Raw genomic sequence first — 16,169 nt, 5'->3', positions numbered from 1 at the left:
CCTCAAAGGAATCGTATGAAAAATTAGTTTGAAAATTTGTCCTCTCCTCTCATAGCTACCGAAAAGGGGGAGTCAGTAACAAATGAGGAAGTAACTTGATTCTTGGCATTGAATTTGCTTGTTTTCTGAAAAACTAAGCATGTTATTAAACAGAAATGAAGGGAAGAGTAACGGCTAGATGGGAAGGGCCAAGTTGTTTTTGAACCCATGTGATTTTCAGAAAATAAACTGAAGGAAATCCAGCCTTGGCAGAAGCTTAGAAGAGTCTAATTTAGCTGGTGTAAAAGTAAAACTAGGAAGGTTTAAGGGAAGTTCTTGAGAGCAGCAAAACAAAACAGCCCCATAGTTTAGATCAGTGTAGCATAAATAAAGTAGAATTGCACTAGAGATCTTTATAAGTAGTGGAAAAAAATACACTATGCAATTCACTCTCCTCTTTTCTTTTTGAGGATGCTTCCCAAGAGTATCTAAAAGGAAGTTTTTCCTGTAAGACAAAGGAGGCTGCAGTGTAGATCCCACTGTGTAACAGTGAATCAGATTAATGTACCTGCTAAAGACTGGGTGTAAGTTTGCACCCAGGTGCTGACAGTTTACTCATTGATTTCAAAAGGCACACTATCAAATTAGTAGTAAAATGAAAAGATTAATTCTGTTTTGTGATGTGCTTGCACTTACCACTTCCTAGAAGTTACAGAACCAGTTTAGGCTTCTTTGCTTTGAAGGTATAAGAGGGAGAGGCAAATAGTTGGAAAGCACTGAATTCTTTTTATGCAACGACTTCAAGTTAAATGTACTTCATCCAGATAAAGACTGTGGATAGTTTTGTTTGGCTTTTATTTTTTAAAAGACTCTGATAATAATAACAATTAAAACCTGTACATGGTGTTTTCAGATAGTCTCCATTGCTCTGGTCTGGTTAGGTACAGTTAAGCACTTAAGAGTTGTGCTGGACAAGATGAGGTGGGAAGTGTCCATGAACATATTGTGCCTTTCTGGATGACTGGTTTATCAGTGTCAGGTTCTCTCTGTGTAGTTTTCACCTTCAAAAATTTAGTTTTCTACATCAGCAACTAATACAAGCTTAGTCTCTTTGGCTCAGATTCAAAAACTGTGGGCTCATAAACACAGATGCATGAAATTTGAACAGCTGGAGTATTTCCAGTTATCTACTATGCATCCTTGTATATGTTATAGTACCCATGACATGAATGCATCAACTGCATTTCAAAGTACTCTTAAATCATTGTGTCTCACAACCTGGAGTACGAAGGTAACCTGGAGTTAGTGGGGATTAATAAATCCATTTAACTCTTGCCATGCTAAGGTTTGCCTCAGTGTGGCTTGGCCATTCTTGTTTTGAGAAGAACAGGCAGGAACTTTTGGGAGTGAGTTAGACCCAATACCTGTTTTGGCTGTTCAAGTGCAACTTGCATTTGCTTGTCAATTGCTATTTTCTTTTTAATAGCACAGAGTTAATTTTTACAGCTTTTAGTACTTGCTTCCCAGTGGTAAGATAGTATGAACAGTGTGTCACATTTCACACAGTTCTTTGAGAATTGTGTTTAATGAGTGTCTTTGAGCTACAGTTGAAGTATTTCCATATTTACAGTAGAGTTTCTACATTGTTTCTTCCTGTAGGGGCTTCCAATGATTATTAAAACATTGAGCTTATCTTCATTTGTAACTATTTTGGTTTGCAGTTTCTAGTGTATGTCAGACTTTGACTTTCTTGATTTACTTAATTAAATGATTTTTTATAATTTTCCTGTGTTGTCTACCTGCAACTTTAGTGTTATGAACAACAGGACCGAAGGGAGTAGCCATTTCAGCTTCACTTTACTTCAGAGGTGATTGCCAAATTAGTGAGAGATATTCCACAGAGCACCTTCTTTCTGACAAAAGAATCACTTCTCTGTTCTACTGGAGAATATTTACTTTTTTTTTCTAAATCAGGAGAAATATTTTATGAAGCACAAAGTGCATCTGTTAAATAAATTGAATGCATTACATATTAATTGAAATTAGTTCAGAACTGGAAAAAAAAGCCAGAGTGCTGTAATTGCCACATCCAAAACTGCATACTGGACAATATGGTGAATGGAAAGGGGAAAAATATTAAAATTATTCTGCTTAATTTCAATTCCTAAAAAACCCCACAAAACTCTTCAGCGTGCATTGTAACTTTAATGTAAACTTATGGATCTCTGGGTAATTATATTCTAATATATTTCTATACCACCTAAATCACTGTATCTGAGGTTTTTCCAGTAGTGCATTAAGTGACATGACTAACATCTGCTGCTTATGCTTTTTTTCTTTCCTGTTAACCTGTTGGTGTATTTTGTTTCTAGAATTTTTCTCATTCTAGTGTACTTTTATGTCTTGGACACAGTATTTTTCCACTCTTATTGAATAACTTCTGAACTTGTTGGTCAATTTGGCAGACTGGAAGAAATCGCGATAGTAATTTTAACAAATCTCAAATTGGCAGGCAGAACAGATCTTTTAAGGACTGTAGGAAATAGTAAAGAATAAATTTATCTCACAGCAGGCATAAAAGATTGGACACGGTGAGCACATATAAACACCTCAGTCACAGGAGAAGTTTAAATAGTAGCTTGCGTCTTCTTTTAAAGGAGCCACTCAGATGTGAGGCTCTAATCTAAATAAAATAGGGTGTTTTTATTTCAGCTGTTTGAAAGATATTTATTTTAAAAATACACCTGCTGTCTTCATGCTGGAGAAGGCAAAATCAAAGCATTTCATGCATTAGAATTGGGCGATGGTTTTATGGTCTTTTTAGTTCTGTAAGTTCTTTCCTTGGTCTTTGGTAAAACCTAGATAGCGTTGTTTCCTGTTCAGAGCAGCTTTTCCTTCTTACTGTAAATTTTCTGAACCTGAGGATGAGCTTTGCCAGTGGTTCCTGGAGAAGTGCAGCTGCAGGAGAACCTGGGAGAAGGAGGAATGCACACCTGCTCTGCTTTACTGAGCCCAGTGGGAAAATGCACCTTATGGCAACCTTGAATTGGCAGCCATAATGTGATACAGGGTGAAGCTTGTGTGAAACTGCAGAAATGACAAAGAAGTCATGGAATAGCCCTGTATTGTCACTTCTTATGTAATGATAGCAACGTGCCATTTGGAAACATTTAGTATTAAATTCACTGAACCCATTCCTTATGCTGTGCTTTGTTGTGTTAGGCACTTTTGTCTTATCCCTGCTTCAACTTCTGTCCTCATGTTGTAGAGAACCAATGATCCTGTGGACAGCCCTCTGTAACAATAAATATGTTTGTATTTGATGGTTACCAGATTTGACAGAATTAGGATATGAAAGGGTTGCTGAAAGTATTGTCATAACAAGTAGGAAGGTAGAAGAGAAGCCCTCTAGCAGCAATGCAAATGTGGAGTGTGACCTTAAGTCTTCCAGTTGTGGGAAAAAGTTAATTGTATTTTGTATCAAACTCAATAACCAGAAAAGTGAATGGCAAGGAAAAGAGCCCTCCCTTTTTTGGTTGGTTTTTTTGGTACACAACATTGCTATTAGCTACCACTATGTTCATCATAGTAGCACCTATGATAACCAAAACAGAAAGCCTGCTTGTGTTCTGTGTGTAATTCAAAAGTATAACTTTTTCCTTAACCCTTAATTGCAAAGTGTAACTTCCACATTCACAACTATGCTCCAATGCAGCTTTCCTGTTGTTGGGACAAAGGCCAGAATATAAAGTGATTCTGCTATGGACAATGCTATGGGTATGACTTCCAAAATTTGAACCTTAGGTCTGTGAGTTTCAGTTTTGATTAGCACTGTTACTTTGATATCCTGAATGAAGAATCTGACAACTTGCAAGAGCCTGGGAGACAAATTACTGTCCCCTCTTTGGGTTCCAATCTGATGAAAACCATTTAACTTTGGCATTACATGCCATATTTTGATTGACTGGTACTCCAGAATTCATAGAAGAGTTCTGCTCAGAAGTGGCTTTTGGAGGTTGCCTTCTTCAGCCCATTGTCAGGACCTTGAATGTTCAGGTTTCAAATTTCTTCGGCAGTGATCTCTGAAGATTTTTTTTTTTACCATAACCTCCAATATATGTAACTTTTTTATTATATGCAGATTGATATTCTATTAGTATAGTATGTACAGTATGAAGCATACACACAAAAAGGAAAGGATGAGATGAAGATGAAAATCACAATTTTAAAGTATTTATCACAATTTACATATATAAAGTATCTGTAATTTTTTTATGATATGCATATTGATATTCTATTAGTATAGTATGTACAGTATTAAACATACACACAAAAAAGAAAGGATGAAATGAGGATGAAAATCACAATTTTAAAGCATTTTCTTCCCATACTCCAAGGGGTATGCCATGCACCCCACTTTGAAGACCACTGATCTACAGGATTGAGATTTTTTGCAGCCTTTCATGGAAATCTATGCCAGTGCTCCCCCATTCTCGTTGTGAAGATTTCTTTTTTTTTTTTTTCCCCTTATGATCATAGAGAATGTCCAGTGGTGCAGCAGGTATCCATCACTTCTTGTACTTCTGCTCCATGCCTTCAAGAAAAGTTTGATTTAAGATTCTTGACAAGCATCCTTCACATAGTGGGATCTGGCCAGTAGATGATGCTCTGCCTACTCCAGTGTTTCTGGCTTCTTGTCTTTCATGGGCCTAAGTCCAGTAAAGGTCTTTGTGGCATCTCTCTCAAACTGGGGAGGAGGAGATGGCTGAAAAGAGCAGAACTGGGGGGTAATCACCTTCATCAGCCCATTGCCTGTACTAATACAGCCTGGTATGCTGTTAGCCTTTGTTGCTGAGAGGACATTGGTGCTGACTCAGGTCATTTTACCTTGGTGATCCAGCTGACTTGATGTTGATGTGTTTTTCAGAGACTATCGTTAAGATCAGCTCTTGGAGATGGAAAACACTGATCCTTTGCATGTGCAGGGGAAATGCACTGCCCGGTGATCTCAGCCTTGCAATGTTCCTTAACCCTTAATGGACAATTGACAGAGGAGAAAAGTAGAGCTGTGTATGTCTTTAAAACATAAGAAAACTGTTTTTCAGGAACATTAAAGGACTAAATCTGAAGTGATTTAAGGGCTGAGTTAAAGTATCATAGAATCATAGAATGGTTTGAGTTGGAAGGGACCTTGAAGATCACCTGGTTCCAACCCTACTGCATGGGCAGGGACACCTCCCACTGGACCAGGTTGCTCCAAGCCCCATCCAACCTGGTCTTGGACACTGCCAGGGAGGGGGCAGCCACAGCTTCTTTGGGCAACCTGTGCCAGTGTCTCACCACCCTCAAAAGAAATAATTTCTTCCAAACGTCTAACCCAAATCTCTCTTCAAGTTTGAAACCATTTCCCCTTGTCCTCTTGCTATACACCTGTGTAAAAAGAGACACATCAACTTTCTTGTAGGCTCCTTTCAGATATTGGAAGGTTGCTGTAAGGTCACCTCGGAGCCTCCTCTTCTCCAGGCTGAACAACCCCAACTTCTTTAGGCTGTCTGCTCCAGCCTTCTGATCATTTTAGTGTCTCTCCTCTGGACACGTTCCAGGAGCTCCATGTCCTTCTTATGTTGGGGACTCCAGAACTGGACACAGTACTCCAGGTAGGGTTTCACAAGGGCAGAGAATAGGGGGAGAATCACCTCCCTTGACTGTCTGTACTGCCTTTGATGCAGCCCAGGACCCAGTTGGCTTTCTGGGCTGTAAGCACACATCAACAGCTCATGTTAAGCTTCTGGTCCACCACCACCACCCCAAAGTCCTTCTCCTCAGGGCTGTCTTCAATCCTTTCTCCTCCCAAAAATTGTCATTACAGTTCAGGAAGGCAGACTTGCTCACTGGATTACTGAATGGAACTCTGAGCCTTAAAACCATTTAGCCTTTTGGCTTATAACCATAGTCCATTCTTTAATGGTTCCACAGGTGTGAGTCTGGAGTCTCTGAACAAATAGCCTTCAGAAAAATCTTTCCAAGTCTTTTCAAATTCACATGATAAGGAAAATGAATAGCAGCTCAGCTAGGAATAATTGGGAATAGGTAGCTTGCTACCTAAGTCTCGTGCAAAGCATTAATCTGGCCAGCTGGGTTGAAATCTCAGGAGACCTTGCATCCTAGGACAGACTCAGTGCTGACTCTGAAACAGTGTCATCTCAGTTGGAACCCCAAATCACAGTTTGAATGTCTGCTACTAGTTCAGTATGTTCAGTAGCAAGACAAGAAATGAGCTGTTCATGCAGCAGTTGTTGCTGTGCATGAGTCAGTACAGATTTCTAAAAAACGTGTATTTGAGTGTGCCACCAGACTTCTCAGCTGCTTCTATGCTTAGCAAGTGTATTGCCAATCTATTCTTCTAATGAGTCATCTTCCTTGTCTGGTCCCTTTTAGTATGTCCATAGAATGGTGTGAGTTGGCCTTACATAAATCCTTAGATTTATCCCACGTTATTTTACCCCTTCTGAAGGCTGCTGCATCCATTCATTTTCAGTGGTGCAGGAAATCTGACAGTAGGCTGGTGAATTGTTTGTCGTGACTCTGCAGGCTGAGCCTTTACCTGTTGTCAAAATGCAAGCTGCTTTTCTTGTGTCCTTTTCAAGACCCCACTAAATTCTGAACATACTGGAAAACTAGCTGGAGCTGGAAGACACTTATATCATCCATAAGTGTTTTATGTGGAGGAAGACTAAAATTATGGTATCCACATAATTTGCTTTCAGTATTTTCAAGATGAAACAGTATTTTTAAGAATTTGTGGTCACTCATACTATTCTTTTGAACAGGTAGCAACAATTTTAAATCAGCAAATGGAAGACAAAGCTTGTTACGTTGCTGCAGTAGAGATTGTAGGTACTTGCAGCCAGTGGTGGGGAAAATTTCCTCCTTGTTGCTAAGTGAGGTACACCTGTTGGTATAACTGATACAGCCTTTTGAAGAGCTTGTGTTTGGCTGTCCAGTTCTATTATCCTGTCCTTTTTGAGAATCAACCCTTCACAGGATTGAGTTCATTCTTTGTTATTTCAGAAAGAATAGCTTTACCCTTTCTGTATTAAAATCTTTTGTTATGCCTAGCTTTTTAAGCTATTAATGCCATTTTAGTGGAGTAAAATTAGTTGGTATCATATCACTGTCATGATCTGTCATTTCCAGACTTCCTTCTGACTTCCTTTTTTTTTTCTTTTTTTTTTTTTTTTCCTGAGAGCTGAGTTAAAAACATGTTCTGTAATGAGAATCCAGGAACAGATACCTTCCCTTGCTACTAGAAACTCCCATGCCTAACACCTCTGTATTTATTATTATTATTTAAGGGCTGTATGTCTAATTTTAATCCATGTTGATATCTGGTCTGCGTATTTGTTGAAGGGAAATGTGTAATGCCAAATAAGGTTTTGAGGTTGTTTTTCTGGTTCTATTATTAGTACCTTTATCAGCAATACCTGTCACCAGAAGAGTCTCATCAAGTTAATTGGGTAAGCTTTTTTCCATCAGATTATACTTTTCTTTTAATTCTTTACAAATAACATCCAGTGTCAACTACTAAATTCTGTTTGGTCTCCGATTACTGTTGGCAAACAGACCTCAATGGAGTATTTAATGCAAGACTTCTAGTTTTCTTCCAGACCTCTGAGACTTTCCTAGGAAAAGTTATAATAACTCAAGTTATTAGTGAGTCTTTTTCAAGTATCTAGGTAGATGCCTTCTTCCAGAAGTCTTGACTGCAAGTTCCCTGGGTCTACTGATTTAAATACTCTGTGCTTATTTGATATCCTTGTATCAAATGTAATACAGTGGCATTTATTTCCAAGTAACATTTATTAAGCATTTCTGCTTATTTTGATGCCAACTTTTTGCCTGGTTTATCTCACTTTTGCTTCTGCCACACAGTACTTCTCCCTTTCAGATTCCTACCTGTCTTTATTTGTCCTCATTGCTTAAAAGGCACTTGCAAGTGCATGAAAATGCCACATCTTGCTGGCTGACCAAATTATGCACACTAACTTGTACAGATTGCTGCCTCCTAACTACTGATAGAGAAAAGGGTTTTGATGATGCATGTAGCATAGACCCACGTTGTTTAAGCCTTTAGTCTTCAAGACTGGTTTAGTGGCATTGCAGAGAACTCTAATATTGTATTGTCAAGTAAACATTGATTTATTTTTTCCCTTGATTGATTACAGAGTCTGACAGGTAGCACTTTTATTACTTTTGTAGAGGGTGTCAAGAATAACACTCTACCTAGTACCTCCTGTCAGGGTTTATCGATGACCAGCCTGCTTGTCTCCAGAATAAATCAAAAGTTTGGGTTCAGACATGGAATTTAACTGTGTCCCTCTTAAGACACTGAAGACTGTGTGCTAAAGGTTAAATACCCACCTAAGCACTCAGGTGCCTGTGGGATCCTAATTTTCATACAAATCAAAATAGTAAACAGCCCATTGAGAGAATGAATTAGCCCAAGACCAGATGTTACATATATCCAGAGCTGGTCCTGTTTTCAAAGAACTGGAAAAGTTGTCATGACAGTTTTATTGGTGTAAGTTTGGGCTGTGTTTAATTCTCATTGGTGTCCAATTTGATAGACATGCTTTGATTTATGCCTAAGAAATCATCATAACACTGAGTGCATAGTAAGTTATGAATTCAGCCAGAAGTCTTTGTGTTATAAAAGAGGTTAGTGCTTTCCTAAATAAGATATTTGTCATTAGCATGGTTGCTTGTAAATAATGGGCTGGTTTCTATTTAAACATGGGGAGATTCAAGCCAGCTTAATTTGGGAAAGTGTTCTGTTATAGCTTGGAGTATTGGAAGTACTTTTCTACATGTGACACTGTAGATAGGAGCACAAAATACTTGGACCTGTAAGATGGAGAGATGGCACAAGAGCAAGCCTGGTTGTAGCTGTCATGGGATGAGGGATGCCTTGATTCTGACCCCTGCTTCCAGGCTGTGCATTCATTTTACATTGGATAATATCTTGGGATGCTTATCATCAAACTTGCTAGCTTGAAAGAATATCCCAGTAAATTTTATCAGCCCTCTGTCACCTGTGGAAGTAGTGGGAACTGTCTGTAGCCTGGGGGATTTTTTGATGAGTGGGAAAGCTTTTAAAGTAATGTAGTAATATAAAACACTGTTCTCATTGCTTGGGAGACTAATAAATCTGGTTAACCAGGTATAAATGACTTGGTATAAGTGGTGGTGAATTCTAAGTAAGCACAGTTAGGTTTCAAAGGCTTTTAACCCAGAGGGATTTCTCCCCCCCCCACCCCACCCCCCAATTTTAACCTTTGTACAGTATGCCAGGAAAGTAAAGTAAACCTCGACAATAATTAGTAGATTTTTTTTTTTTTCTACAAAAATGCTTTTTTTCCCAAGTTCATAGTGTTATAATAAGACAGTCTTCAGCATGGGGATAGCTAAATCATACTGTATATGTATAGCTGTACAAGAGGCTTACAGTGCTTTTTTAATGCATTTTTTTGAAAATGTGAAGTCTTTGTCAGTCTTCTTGTACTTACAGCACCGTATTATGGCTTTCAACCCACAGCAGATACACAACAACATCTGCCTTAGTGGGCCAAGCAACTAAAAGTAGTCATTTGGGTGAGATGGAGGTAGTGTTAGAGAACACTTCTGAGTAGTAAACTGTAACAGCAACTCTTTAAATTAACCAAATCTCACCTCTAGAACTTGGTACTGAAGTCCATGCCATTAAACTGACTTTAACACCCCTTGAATTGTATCTGGCATCTCTTCATTTAAAGTAAGTTTTCTTTATGCCCTAACTAGTAAGCATCTCTGTTTATGAGCAGACAGTGTGTATGTGTTAGAGGTGTGTAGAAGCCTTTCTAGAGTTTCATCTGCCTAAAGATACCGAAGCAAAACTTTGAAAACCTGTAACATTACTGATGTAACTGTGTAACTTTAAAATTGTACCTCTTTATTTTCTTGAGGCTACTGTAAGTACTGGCTCAGAAAGGCAGTCCTGCTTTAGAAATACTGTACAAGCTTATTCCCAGTTTGTCTGTTTGAAGTTACACACTGTTTTGAGATGCAAAATGTAATTAACTTATGGGAATTCTGAATGTACCATTAAATTCTAGTCTATTCTTTCCATCTGTCTTTTTGTTTTAAGAACTATCAATTTCTTAATGCTTGTTGGTCTAATTCTTTAGATTTTATTTTATTTCCTCAAATGCTGGATGTGCTGAGTCTGGCTGGGATGGAGTTAAGACCAATACACTAAGTCCAGTATAGCTTAGAGATTTACTTTTTTTTTTTAACAAAATGAATGTAATTTCAAAAGCAGCTTGTTAGATTTGCAGTACACATTTCATGGAAAAATGGTAATCTTCACCTTTTTAATCTTAATTCTTCCATCCAGTCCTCTTACAGCACTAACACTGAAAATATTATAAAATCATAATACTTAAGACTTTTAAATGTAATTGAAAAGAACACTTGGCTGAATCTTGCTTTCTGTTATGCTGTTATTTGACACTCAACAGAGTTAAAGTAGCTCACTGCTTTCCTGGGCCTCTTGCCTAGGTGGCTTTTTTATTGCAATCAAATTTCATGTGTGCTACTAAGGGCTTTTTCATAGTATAGTTTTGAGGACTAATTTTGGGTGCAGGCACACAAGAGGTAATCTTGCCCCCTCTTCATCTTTTAGCTTTTGATAAAGCCACTGGAGGGCCATTGGTCTTCAGCATCCCACAGCTTTAATTCTGAGTTTAATAGATTTTTAAAGAAAAGAAATGTCAGCTTGCGCAGAAGATTTTTTATTAACTCATTTGTTTCTCACTTGAACATTTCCTAGTAACTAGGTGCTCCTGAAATAAGTACCTTCTTTAAAAAAAAATGTAAAAGATCTACCTGTTGGTAGAATCTCGGGTTTTTATCGGTTCCCTACTAAGAAGGAACACTGTATATGTAAGCTCTGAGGCAGCTGGCTGTGCCTGTAGGGCTGTGGTGTATCACAGCTTTCTTCTTCCAAGATGTATCTGTCTTCTTCTAAGGCTCAGCCACTAGAGGGGGTCTAAACCTGCCCTCTGTTTAAATAAAGCTTCCACTACCTCACAAAACACATCTTCAAGTTTACTGGAACGTTATGGTAACATACTTTACAAAAATGTCTGATTTCTTCAAGTGAGGCTGTTTTTTAAGAGTAATTATCCAGAAATATTTAGATAGTTTAACAATTTCATGAACTTTTCTTTGCAGGTGATCCTGTGAATCAGTGTACCATCAATGATGGCAGAACATCCACCCTTACTGGATACCACTTCAATTATAAGTAGTGAAATTCCCCTTCTAACCTCCCCAATTGTCAGTGGGGATGGAGCACAACAGGTAAGGAAACTTCAACATCTTTTTTTTTTTTTTCTTCCAGCAGCATCATTGACATATTGACACTGTAAAAGGCAGCCTTCATCTGAAATATTTTGTTGTGCAGCTTTGATCATGCATTTGTGTTAGTGATTGAGGTGAAGGTAGAACTGGTGCAGAGGGCAGATTTCTAAGGAGTATGAAGCAGAAAGCCTGTCTTGTGAAAACCCATTCATAAAAGGATGTGACCAAACATCTGCCAAGCTGTCTAGCCATGCTTGAGTCCTAATTTGGAAGCTATGCTTTTACATTATCATGTGACCTTCTTAAGGTTAATAAACCTTCCCCTATGGTAGAGCTTATGAGCTCAGGCATAACAAATGCCACTGTGGAGCTGTTACCATTTGTTAAACAACTGGGTATTGTGAATGGTGGCACTTGCTTGTATATTAATGTCTGCCTGGACACTACTTCCATTTTGTTGTGATTTGTTTTTTAAATAAAACCAGTCAAGGTGATAGAAAAATTTACAATTATGATTTCAGAACACCTGAGAAAAGTCAGCTCCAGTGAAGAAGTATTGGCAAAAACATATGCATTCTCCATATCTCCATATCTTTAACCTTAGCAGAATATTTTAAGTCCCAGAATAAGTACAGGTCTGAAGCAGCTTCCAGTGGGGAAAGGAGTGAAAAAATTAAGCAAGTCATTTGAAGTATCTGAGAGGATTGAGAGATCACTGCCTGTGATATCAAGAGACTGAATTTGATCTGTGGAAGTCCCTCTTAATCTGCCATTCCCATGCTTGATCTTTATGCAGAAAAAATAATTCTTTGTCATAAAGAGGAACTAATTTGTAAGGTGAGAACAGAAAAGATCTCTAAAATGAGACTGGGGAATGGATTACAACAGGTAAGGTTTGTGCTGCAGCAAGATCTTTATGATGTAGGGGAAGCTTAAATACAGAGAAACAACTGCCAAATCTTTTAAAATCAATTTGTAGATGGAACATTCCAGAAAAAGGGGAAAAGCAATATCTAAACTTGCTTTCCCATCCAATTCTTCTTTGAAATATTGATGTTTAGAAGTATTAATCTAATTTGCAAGAGGAAAACTGTTACTGTTTCCTTTATCTTTTTTTACATTTGAAAGTTCAACTTTAAAGCTTTGCAAACAGTCTTGGTTTGAGCTGCAACAGAATTAATTTTCTTTCTAGTATTTTTACTTTTCAGTTAAGTCTCTTCTAAGTACCTGCACTCTCTGAAATTAACAGCACGTTTTTCAGTCATTTGTCTGCTTCCAGCACTGATAAAGCTCAACGTTTATGGTTACTGATGAAGAATGGAATGCAGAACCAAGGTCACTGCTTGGTTCTGCTAAACTTCTTCACTGGAAACAAAAAGGAGGAAAAGAGGTCACACCTGTGACCTGTGGGGAGCAGTGGACCAGATAGGTGACCAAAATCGACCAAATGACCCAAAGCTGTGTGTTCCACAGAGTCTAACCTTCACCCACCCCCCTACACACACAAAAGCACACATATGCAAAGTTAAACATACTACCATTGTGAATTTTGTTTTTACTGTTGTTTAAAAATTCTTAAAGTGTATCACAGAACACTTGATAATGGAGCTCAGATTTCCTCTGCTCAATGAAGGGTCAATTAGAGCAGGTCACCCAGGACCATGTGTACTCTTCTGTATCTCCAGGGGTAAGGGACTCAGCCTCCCTGACAGACTGTTCCTCAATATTCAACTCACTCTTAGAGTGAGATATTTTTTTTACATTTCAGTGGAATTTCTGTATTTCAGTTTGTGCCCCTAATCTTTTGTCCTCTCACAGGGCACCACTAAGAAGAGTCTGGCTCAGTTTTGTTTATTCCCCCTACCTTCAGGTATCCATGCACACTGAATAATAAAAATCTGATAATAAAAATCTCCCCTGATACATTAGCTTGAGGCTGAACAGTCCCAGCAGCTCTGTGTCTCCTCACATGTCGGATGCTCCAGTCCCTTTATTATTTCTGTGGCACATTGCTGAGCTTTCTCCAGTATGTCCATACTTGTACTGGGGAGCCCAGGACTGGACCCAGAGTTCCCTGTGTCTCCCCAGTGCTGGTTAGGTGAAAGGTTCCTCTCCCTTGACCTGCTGGCAATGCTATTCCTAATGCAGTGCAGGATGCTGTTGGCATTTCAAGAGTACCTTACTGACTCACATTCAACTTGTCCACCATTTAAAAAAAAAAAAAACCAAAAACCAAAACTGCTTTCCAGCCAGTCAGCTTCCAGTGTGTACTTGTGCATGGGATTACCCTCCCTCAGGTACAGGATTTTGCATTTCCATGTGTTGAGTGTCCTGAGGTTCCTGCTGGCCAATTTCTTCTGCTTGTCATGGTCTGTTTGGATGGCAGTGCAGCTGTCTTGTGCACTCATCAGCCACTCCTCCCAGCCTTGTATCACTTGCAGACTTGTTGATGGTGCACTCTGTCCTGTCATCCAGGTCTTTAAAGAAAGTAGGAGATACTGTTCAGCCCAGGAGCAACTAGTGAGGTAGAGGACTAGGAAATGGCCTCTTCCTGGTCCTACCTGGATGTCAGTGACATTTGCTTTCTTCCAGTTCTTGGGCACCTCCTCTAATCACTATGACCTTTCAAAGATAGTTGAGACAGAGTTACTTTTTCTGACCTCTCCCAAAATAGGATTATAAAGCTGTGCTGTCAAGCTTACTCCATAATAGTGTAAAATTTTGAGCTAGATATGACATAAAATGTTCTTTTGGAGATACTTTTTTCCTTAAACTATCTCTTTCTCCTACCAAGCAAAATTAGAACTGGAAAATAAGCAAGAATTTCTTGAAAGAAATTTGGGGAGGTTTCTGTTCATCATTTTAAGGGAAAACATCATATATGCTGTTGGCGTCCTTTCTGTAAACAAACAAAACAAAACCCCAAAATAAATAAAACCACAAAAAGCCCCCAAACAAAAACAAAACACAAAACAAGCAAAAAAACCAGACCACCAAACGAACAAAAAACTTGCTCATAAAGAATACTGTATAAAAGTGGAACCGATAGTGGTAGTGTTTACTTAAAAAAAAAAAAAAAAAAAAAAAAAAAAAAAAAAAAAAAAAATAGAAAGCATTGGACAAATTCTGTCACTAATGAAGTCAGTTTTTCTCTTCATTTTATGATAACTGTCAGTTGTACCACAGTGTTGTCTACTGCTCAGTGTTTCACAATGTCTAGGGCAAGTTACAACTTTTGTTTTCTGTCCTTCCTTTGCATCTGATACATTTGCAGATCCCTCCTGAGTCATGTATTTGTTCAGCTGCAGGAAACTTTACTGGAAACCCTTTTTGCGTCTGGTGATTTCAAAGCCATGGCTAAGTAGAAGATACTTTGCTTATCTGAAATATAGGAAATCCAGAATTGCGGGTACTGCTTGCTCTGTCAAGGTTGACCAATTAAGAGCGAAGCCACAGAAAGGTCAGACAGGCCATTATTTATTCATAAGGATATTGAATTATTTTGTTTCTTTTTTATATTTTGCACTAGTGAAAGGAGATGTATACTTTCAGATGAAGTGTGATGTATTCAAGTACAACATGTTGTAATTTTCATATTTTTGAAAAACATTATTAATCATAATGTTAGTTCATTGTATTATTTGGTTTGGGTTTTTTCCCTGTAAGTTTGAAACTACAAGAAATGGGGAGACTTTTGCCTTCATGATGGGGCAAGTTTTTTTCTGAAAGTCTCCTATTTGCTTAGTAACCCTTACAGAATGTGCATTGTTGCTTCCTTAAAATATGAAAAATACTTTTCCAGTTTCTTTCATAACAGCATTCTGTTGGATTGCATAATCTGTAACACAATCTGTAGTGCTGACAGAATTTAACTGTATTCCTACAATGAAAATTTAGAGCTGTTTTGTCCATGTAAATAAACTTGGGTTTCTTTCTTCATAGTGTATAGATGGAACTGTATGTATTCTAATTAGTTGTGGTAAGTTCTGAGTGAAAAAGGTATTAGAAACCTGGTTGAAAATTTTCTGTTGAAATATTTTGTTTATTAGTTGGTATTTTCTGTGTTAGACTAGATAACTGTACCCCGGACTTGCAAATTTTTGTTCAGTTTTAAAACACCTGAGGATTTTCTTAATCATTTCCCCCTTCCTTGCATCTTATCAGAATTAACTTATAATTAGTTATGATTTATGTTGAATAACTGAGTTACCAAATGGATATAGACCATGCAGTATTTTTCTAGAACAGTTTGTATCTTCAAGATAATCTATATCAAGTACTTGAAGTTCTGCTAGCAGTTTAAATGTGAAATAGCAGTGCAAATATTTGAACATGGTAAGATGAAAGGTCATATGCTTCAAATAGTGGAAGTGTCTGATTAGGTTAAAGCTCTTTCTGCAAAATAATCCACAAAGTTAGAGGAATGTGCATCTTCAGGAGGAAAACATGGGGAACTTAAACTTTGTGGATGTTCGTGTGCTACTCAGTGATGCTGTGGGAGGCTGCCTCATTCTGTGTCCCACATTTCATAGGACAAAATTATGGAAAAGGAAAAGCAAAGACCAGGTTGTCACATCCCTTTCTATAAAGCACAGGACTACTGCTTTTGCACGTTCTCATCACTGTGCTTAACGTGAAAGGGTAATGCACTCCTTACACCTTGGTGGTGGCAAGGTTGTAGATGCAGTGTGGAAAAGATCCATAGAAGCTGACACAAACCAAGTGACACTGAGAAAACGTGGTATGTGGACAGAAGTGCCATGGGCTTTTAATGTAACTACTGCAGTGAG

General features: G+C 38.2%; 1 protein-coding gene across 7 annotated transcripts in view; it reads left to right on the top strand.

Moving 5' to 3' along the window:
• Positions 1-16,169, top strand: part of FNDC3A (fibronectin type III domain containing 3A) — a 124,105-nt gene that overhangs the window by 7,701 nt on the left and 100,235 nt on the right. For 5 of the 7 annotated variants that reach the window (XM_071739103.1, XM_071739120.1, XM_071739112.1 and 2 more), the window contains exon 2: positions 11,251-11,379. In XM_071739103.1, coding sequence (XP_071595204.1) covers positions 11,278-11,379 — 102 coding nt within the window. In that variant the 5' untranslated portion in view covers positions 11,251-11,277. Of the gene's footprint in view, positions 1-11,249; positions 11,380-16,169 lie in introns of those variants that run through there. The other 2 variants (XM_071739167.1, XM_071739151.1) reach the window with 1 other exon arrangement.

This window comes from Heliangelus exortis, chromosome 1, assembly GCF_036169615.1.
Source record: "Heliangelus exortis chromosome 1, bHelExo1.hap1, whole genome shotgun sequence".
NCBI classification, from domain to species: Eukaryota; Metazoa; Chordata; class Aves; order Apodiformes; family Trochilidae; genus Heliangelus; species Heliangelus exortis.
This window is presented reverse-complemented; position numbering and strand designations above follow the sequence as displayed.